Genomic DNA, 9,148 nt, shown 5'->3' on the forward strand with positions numbered 1-9,148 from the left:
CGCTCGAAGCACTTCGAAACAAATGGTCGCCTGTTTTTTCGGAAAAACTGGTCACGTGGCAACAGTACCTTTAGAGGAACGTAGAACGGTCAATTCCGAATGGTACGCAACTATTTGTTTGCCGGAAGTCTTCAGTGAAATAAGGAAAACAAACAAGCGCCGCCGGATCATTCTTCATCAAGACGATGCCATCTGTCACACATCTCGTCTAACAATCGACTATTTGAGCACTCAAAAAATCGAATTAATGGGTCATCCGCCGTACAGTCCTGATTTGGCACCAAATGACTTCTTTTTGTTCCTGAACGTCAAGAATAAATTGCGTGGACAACGATTTTCGTCGGCAGAAGAAGCCGTTGATGCGTTCAAAGACCATATTTTGGAGGTGTCTCAAGCAGAATGGAAAAAATGCTTTGACAAGTGGTTCGAACGCATGCAAAAGTGTATAGATCATAAAGGAGAATATTTTGAAAAACAATAAATGACAAATTATTTTTTTTTTTATTATTATTTTTATTATTAGGCTCAAAATATAAATAGTGACCCTCGTATGATAAAGCATTGGAAAAGCAGCGCTCTGAGAAAGAACAAGAAAATGCAAAGATTATTCAAAAAAGATCCTTGTTTCAAAAAATTTCAGAATTGAAGGTTAAGAAGGCAAAACTGTTGACAGAGAAAACTAATGAACTAAGTGCTCTTGATGAAAAAATAACGTCATTGGTATCATTAACATTTCATTAAGAGCCTTGTGCAATTTTTTATGTTAACTTACAGTAAGTTTTCTTTAAGAATTCTTTAATTTTTCTTTAAGAATTTGAAATTTTAGCTTTTATGTAAAAAGCTAACGTAAATTTAATTGAGATTTAAAATGTTTTTACTAAGGCTGTGTTATGCACTGCAAGTACTGAAATTCTATAGTGCATGTTACGTACACTATAGACTTTCAGTACTGGCAGTGTATATCGGAACATAGCCTAAGACCATCGAAATTTTAAAGTTGTCTGTTCTTTTGTTTATATCTAAGAAATATCTCTATGTCACTTATGAACAAGTGAATAAAATAAATATTAATTTTATATTTTTATAACTTTTCTTTCAAATAGCTTCTAATCTTTATAATAGCAGATTAAAGTTTTAATAAACAGGAATCAGTTTTGATAAAAAAGAAACTGTATTCATTGATTTATGTTCCTTATATATATTCTAAGTACAGCAGCAAAGAGAAAGAGAGGAAGAGGAAAAATATCGTATTCATAAAAGGAAAAGACATAAAATACTACTAACTTAATAATTAAATACAGTATCAGCAACATTAACGATAATTTACATTGTTATATTACATTGCTCTTTCAACAAAATATTTAACAATTTTCAAATCAGGATGAAAATTAAAAAAAAATTTTATATTTCAATAATACAAAATATGTATTATTGAAAGTCAGGGAAAATCAGAAAATTTTGTCTGGAAATCAGGGAAATGTCAGGGAATTTTGGGATGAAAAATTTGTGGCAATTCTGAGAGAGTAATGGAAAAAAAAACATTGAATCACGGAGTATTAAGATAAATTGATTTTAAGTTTAATTATCTGTGTGTTTCGTCTGTACGAAATAGAGACCTTGCAATTCGTAAAAATTGAATTCAGCTCAAAGGCAACGTCGGCGCAGCGGATCTGAATGAATTCCTAACGCGTTTTCCTTGCGGGCTCTTTTCTCCAAACTATCACATCAGATTGTTATTCCGCGCAGGCATTAAGTTACGTATTGCGTCGTACATCGCCACCTCTTCCCGGTCGATCGTCTCTGACCGATTCCCTCGCGTATGTTCTGAGGCACGTATGCACGCGTGTATGTATGTAAGTTCCTATAGGGACGACCGGCGCCTTCGTTCCACCTCACCCTCCGAGTCGAGATGCCGGTTCCCCGGTGTTCACTTCTCTCTTTCTGCCTTACTCTCTTTCTCTTCTTGCCTCTCTCTTTTTTCGTCTCTTTCTCTCTAGGGTCGACCCTTTCCTCCTCTTTCCCCGCCGTGGAATCCAGTGTTAGGCCTGCCGCTTAATGTTGCTGCTGCTGCTGCCGTCGCCATCGAGAGTCCCTCGGATAGCAATCGCCAGTCCGAACTCGACCGTCGTCCGGAGTGGATCGTTCATTCAACGCGACACTTTCCACGAATTACCGGGTACTGCCGGGCAGTGGAAGTGTTTCGGCGCGTTGGTACCCTTCGCACGTGGCGGAGCATCCTACTTCCGGTTTGTCCCAAGTGTTAGCATCGCTTCGTACTCTCTCACCCTTGCGATCTCGCGGATCGACGGATATTCTATTTGGTCGAAAAATACTCGCGAAAGGGACGGAAAAATATAGATACGGGAGATAAAACATAGAGACGAAAAGGTAAAGGTGGAGAAAAGGGATGCACGTGTTGTTCTGATGCTTTTAGGGGTTTCTTTTTCGCGAGGGGCCGAGGGAAAGCGCATAAACATGACTGCATGAGACCAGTCTTCGATAGAATAAAATTCTCCGGAGACGGAGACGCAATGGATTACGGCGTTACCGCGTGCAGGCGGTAGTGCTCGTAAGCCGGGGGGTGCTCGAAGCATCTACGCGGGAGAGAAGATTCTATTTATCGCCGATCCCGCGCTTTCTCCTTCGGCTCTCCCCCGTCCGTCGTCCCCGTCTCGTCCGCCGTCCGTGAGAATCGTGCGTCGCTTATGATGGATATATTTTCGAATGGATTGCTCGTGCCGAATGGATTGTCGATCAACAATGTGGAGATAGCCTCCTATCATTCGTCCTTTTGCTCGCCACCGATCACAGAAGCGTAAGTAGTTGCTCGCAAGTCCATGCCCCATGTATTTATTTAACTGTTCGTTGTCGCAAAGATCGTACCTGCGGATCGATTGATAAATACATTTATTTCTAACGTGTAGACTTGTATCGCGATAGGAAATGAAAGGGAGAGTTTAATTGGAAATTTATTATGGCAGAAATATTAGAGACTAGATAAATTTATTATAGCAGAATATATTTGATATTTAATCGTCCATTGACAATGTTAGATTTTAAAGGCGATTTTTTTATTGTGAATTCTAGTAGATGAATTTAAATTTATAAAACGTAAGTAAAATATAATTCAATTTTTATGATAAAAACTCTAAAGCTTTCACAAGTACGTAGGAATTTTTTCAGATTTTTATACAGTCCGGAGTAATATAAAATTCTGCACTGAAATTTTTGAAGATCTATATTGCGAATTAAGGGCGAAAATTTCATATTGCTGACAAAGAATTAATGATGAAAATATAGACCCGTATTTTTTCTTAAAACTGCTACGTCGTTTGTATTTAAAAAATCAAGTTAGATATCTCGAAGATTTTTCAATTGAATTCTTATTCACTTCTTTAAAATTAGAGATCTTTAGTTACTCCATACGTAATTTTTTCTCCTCATTTATCTCTGTTTTGTTATTTTTCTATATCGAGATATATTCAATTTATCTTGATATAGAAAAAATTCAAGATATAAACTTTAAGAGACCAACGTATAAAAATAAGTAAGTATTATAAGGTATTAATTATGATTTTTAACCTCTCTCTCTGTCTTTCAAATAATTTGCGTTAGAGACAACAAACATTTGTTATTTTCATTGTATTTAACGCTGGTTACTTTTATTTTTTATATACGAAATATAATTATATATAAATCGCTTCTGCTACATTAAATTTCATCGTTTTCTGGATTTATCGCTATATAAGTACGTACGAGATACAAGCAGTAGGTTTAATATCGATGTTTCGAAATTCTATCGTGCGCATGTATATCGCTGTGAAGAGAATTAAGCAAGACGGATATTACGATATCAAAGTCCCTTGGGCCAAACATTCAATCATTAGAGAAAACTGTCATCGCGATGTCGTGTATGAATGTAAGAATGGAGGGAATGTGCGCAGCGTTCCAACAACGGAAATGTAACGTTATGATATCAAAGGATGCAGTTTTATCGCAAAGGAAATTATGTGACGCTGATCTTAACGCGCACTTAATACTGTACTTTTATTAAGTTAGCGTGAGTGTTGCTATTAGCATTTACTAGAAAATATTTGATATTAGAATTTATATTATATTCTAATAGAGGAAAATACGAAGATGGAACTAGGTCGTCGCGATAAAAATACTGTCATTGATATAGAAGAATGAAGTAAACACGCGATATTTGATATACTATTACCAGTATTTTTATTTTAATAATAATTTTCTAGATCGGAATTGAAAAGTAATGAAAAATAATAGAAAGGTCAACATGAGCAAAATTTCGTTTTTTGCTCGTTTTTTATTTTTTAAATACTTTTTATCATTTTTATTTTATCCCTTTAATCTGAACTGTTTAATATCGCAAATTAAATTGGAAACTAAAAATTTAATGCTTTTATTAAGCGATAAAAGACGATTGTAATCTTGTATTTGTATACTTTTAATATAACTTTACAATATCTCTAAATTAAAGTTATAATTAAAATTAAAAAAAATTTTTTTTATTATCATTAAATGTTAATAAAATTACTAAAATTATGGTCAATAATTATTATTCGTAAGAATATGATTAACATTTCTCAAATACCTCTTGCTACGTAACACGTATAAAAATAAGTATCTTATGAATATACAATGATATAACATGTTATAAGAAATGTAATCGAATGTTTTCGACCAAAAATTCTTTAGTCAATTCGATTAATTTATTCCTTACTGCATCTCGTTTTTCGATATATGTACATATTCATATACACAGAATTTTAAAAACTTTTACTTTTAGAACTTATTTTATATTATAAAATATGAACTTATTCGCTTGATTTTCAAAAAGCCTTTTATGTGTAAGTCGCCGAGTGTTCGAAAACTATTGTGGAGAAATTTCAGAGCTTTTCGATAAAAAATAAATAGATAAAAAATAGGCGCCAATTCAGCGCGCAATTCAAGAGACTACAAATATGATATATATTGAGTCGGGAAAAAAATCTTTACAAGAAAAGACTTTTTTACACGGAGAAAATTTTTTATTTAAAATTACTATAATGTGGTAGTAGCTGCGGTCTTCATGTAAATTATAAGTTTAAATGCTATAGTTATTTTTTTAAAAACAATAATATAATGTAATTTTTACACTTTTTCATAGTAAACATTTTTATTACAAAATCAAACATACCTAGCAAATTTTGTTTGCATACCATAGTAAAAATTAACTGTTTTCATGTTAGAATATGACTTAACAAAATAATTACTTTATTTATGTGATAAAAATTAGTATTACCATAGTAAAAGTTAAGTCGGAATCACATGTTGTAAGAGTCCATCGAAAATACAAGACATAGTAAAGTGTAATTTAAAATTGTATTAAAACTTAATATAAAATTTGCTCCGTGTAGCAACCCATATATTCTATTTTTAAAAAATTGGGAATTACACCACTTGATAAAGCAACATTTAGCTTTAAGAATCTGTATTTTTAATTGCGATGATGATTTGTAACGGAGTTACGAGTAATAAAGTCAGAATTTGCTTTTTACTTAATCCGCAAGTAACATAGGAACAAAAAATCGTAGGAACATATGTAAAAAACGATTTTGTAGCTTGAAGCTTTTAGAGTAACAAAGTAGAGACCTGAGGCTACATTTTGAGCTATATTAAAAGAAAAGAAAAATTGCGCCTTTTAGTCGCGCCGTCCTTTTGAAAAATTAAAAATGAACAGGAATCGTCAAAAACGGTCTGATCGAAAAAAGAATATTTTTACGTGAAAGAGCGTTCAATTTTCTATAAGAAAATGTCAATATTTAATTTTCAAATTTGCCTACTAACGACAAGCGAAAAGAGCACTGCGACGAAAAGCCCAAAAATTTACGGCCCGACAGTTCGGTAATCAGTTAGCCTACGGTTCTTATTATTCGGCATAGAATCTTTATTCATCAAATTGCTTGAGCTGTTCAAGCTCAAGCAATATGAACGAAATCTATGAAACCTCGCAAAATGGGCTGGCTTGACATGGAATGCCCCATATAGGCTTTATTTCTTACTTATTGTGTATTCATAGTATACTGTCTTGATCAGGGTTGGGTAAGTTACTTTTTTCTTTTAACTAAGTTAAGTTAAAGTTAACAACCTTGAAAATTTAACTTAGTTAAGATTCAAGTTAATGTATAATGAAATTAATTGAATTAAAAGTTAAGTTAATAAAAAAAAGTAATTGAAAAATTAAAAGTTAAATTTTTTTCTATTTTATGATTTCAGAGTCTTACAAATAACGAAAATGACAAACATATACTTCATTTAGAATATACTTTATATTTTATTTAAACTTTTTGTTTATATATGTACTGTTATATATATATATAGATTTCTACCTATCAAAAACTAGATACATTAAAATATACGGTTTTTGCTAGATTGAAATCAATACATAATGTAAATAATGTATACAAACAAAACTTTTAAGTAAAATATAGAGTATGTTCTAAATGAAGTATATGTTTGAGTCTGAGACTTAACTTCAACAAATTTAAATAAAAAGTTAATAGTTATCGATAAAATGTAACTAAATAAAGTTAAACAGTTAAGAGTCTAAAATGTAACTAAGTTAAGTTAAAATTATTTAACTTTTCAACTTTTTAACTTAACTTTTAGCTTTTTAACTTGGCACTACCCAATCCTGGTCTTGATAAATCGTTTATTAGGTAGAAATAAATTTGAACAATATATAAGCACGAGCCATTTGCATTTGGCTAAGTATCACGTTAGAAAAGAAAATTTTTGATATTCTATATACTTATTTCAAGAAATTGCATTTAGAAAAAACACTGAAAATTTTTCATTATATTGCACAACGTTCCTTGTCATATGTCAATCAGATTTTTTTTCTAAAAAGGAAGAAAAATTTCTGTTTAGCACGTTCCGTATGTCTGTAGATTTTATTTACTCTTTCTTTTAGATCTCGTTATTTTATTACTTTATAAGTTACATATTGGTAAAACACACACACACACACACACACACACACACACACACACACACACACACACACACAGAGGGAGGGACAAAGCAAAACAGAAATCTAATACATAGTAATACCTTGCGAAAGATATTTTGGGATAGTTTCGTTCATCCGGTCTCTAGATGGGTTAGAAGGGAACGAGGAAAAAGCATTTAACTAAGGATGGGCGGCAGACAAGAAAGCCGGGATAACTTCATAGTTCACAGTATGGTATCCAAAGGTATACAGCTATCGCGAACTTTTCAAAACGCCATTCGCATAGAACGTTCAGAGCTAAAAGAAACAATGAGACTCTTCGTCTTTTTCCGGCCGGTCGTCCTCGTAGGTTTAGTTGTTTCGACAAGACAAAAAGGAGACGGAGGGGAGTTAGGTTGACTAAGGAGATTTAAACCCGGTTTCAGGCCAATTCTGTGCTGGGAATTTGTGCATCGTTTATTTTATACCTTTTTTCCCTCTCTCTCTCTCTCTCTCTCTCTCTCTCTCTCTTTCTTTCTCTCTAGACCCTAGGTCTGATTCTGTTCTTTTGTTGAAAAGAATATTATCAAAAATATTTATCACTTTTGATTACATGGCAGATTATTTTGCGATGTTGCAGTATCCATTTTTCACGGTTTCTCTTTTGCACTTTCTAAAGTTATTGTTTATAAATCTATTAACAATATTGTTTATAATCTAACTTGAAAATATAAAGAATGACTGCGTTCAGTAGAAAAAGCAACTTTATTGCTACTATTGTAAAATTCTTTAATATATGATTGATATTATTCTTATCCTTATCTAGTTTTTTACTGGATCTAAATATATAATCATTTTCATGATGACATATGTAGTATCGAATTATTTAAGCATCTAAGATCCAGCTTCAACCGCTAAAAGCTTTTATTTTTTATTGATTGTATATTCACGTATGGTCCAATAAGTTTCTTTCTTTAATAATCATATTAATGAATTTTATAACAAAGTTGTTTTTTCTGTCGAACGCAGTCAATACTTTATGCTTGACTCTGCATATCATTTAAATCTCTTGTTAGATCCAGATGTTTAATATAAAATTAGTACTCTTTATATAAATTGTGTACAGGGTCTTGCAGATATATTCTTGGCAGTACAACGGGTTGCGTGGCAAACTTTGCATGGGCACATGCGCGGTTTTATAGATAATGACAGTGACTTTATAACATAAACTTTATAATAAAAATAATAAAACTTTGTAGTATAAACTTTATAATGTATAAAGTCACCGTCATTGTCTATTAAACGCTTGGCCATGCAAAGTTTACCGCGCAACCCATCGTACTGCCTAGTATGTATCTGCAACATCCTGTACATAGATTAAATTAAAAACTATTTAAGCTTTAAAATATTTCTTATTCTATATTTTGTTCCACACACACACACACACACACACACACACACACACACACACACACACACACACACACACACACACAGAGTTTATATTTGCCTATGTTTTTATGTTTGCTTTTATTTTATTAATTTTTTAAGAAAAAAAGTTTAGGGATAAAAAATTCTAACAAAGAGAGAGAAAGTTTCTTTTGAAATAAATATAAAGAAAGTTTCTTCTTGTATTGTCCGATTGACTACCTTCTGTGCGATTGTTGGTTGTCTTGCTGGTCAAAAATTAAAAAAATTAGAATAGTGTGAGAAGCGAGAGTTTATCTGTTAACAATATGATTGCCACAGAGGCAGACTCTCACAATTCCGTGATTTCACACTTAGTCGAGTTCTTGGAGAGGTTATTGAGTTTACATGTCGAGTACTAATGGAAGGTCACGTATTAGCATAGACTACTATGAAGTCTATGAAACTAGCAAAGGATGTTAGCTTCACGCAAATACATAGAAATATATAAATAGCTGCAGCTCAGGGTGGCAAAGAGAAAACGAGAAGTTTCTGAGATCTTCCGATTCTCTATGTTGAAGTCACGAGGCAGAGATATGTGTAGATATGTTTGATCATTGATATCACAATGCTTATGATAATAATACTTTCTTTCTGAACCATTCGCAATTCGTAATAGATTCAGCTTATAATTGAAATACACACACACACACACACACACACACACACACACACACAGAGGGTGTCCCC

At 32.7% G+C, this 9,148-nt stretch overlaps 1 protein-coding gene across 4 annotated transcripts in view; it reads left to right on the forward strand.

Annotated features, from left to right (window-relative positions):
• Positions 1-9,148, forward strand: part of Myb (proto-oncogene like protein Myb) — a 49,120-nt gene that overhangs the window by 18,524 nt on the left and 21,448 nt on the right. For 3 of the 4 annotated variants that reach the window (XM_018514539.1, XM_018514540.1, XM_018514542.1), the window contains exon 1: positions 2,383-2,815. The exons of the other annotated variant lie outside the window; for it this stretch is intronic. In XM_018514539.1, coding sequence (XP_018370041.1) covers positions 2,706-2,815 — 110 coding nt within the window. In that variant the 5' untranslated portion in view covers positions 2,383-2,705. Of the gene's footprint in view, positions 1-2,382; positions 2,816-9,148 lie in introns of those variants that run through there. 4 annotated transcript variants of the gene reach the window in all.

This window comes from Trachymyrmex cornetzi, unplaced genomic scaffold, assembly GCF_001594075.2.
Source record: "Trachymyrmex cornetzi isolate Tcor2-1 unplaced genomic scaffold, Tcor1.1 scaffold509, whole genome shotgun sequence".
Lineage (NCBI taxonomy): Eukaryota > Metazoa > Arthropoda > Insecta > Hymenoptera > Formicidae > Trachymyrmex > Trachymyrmex cornetzi.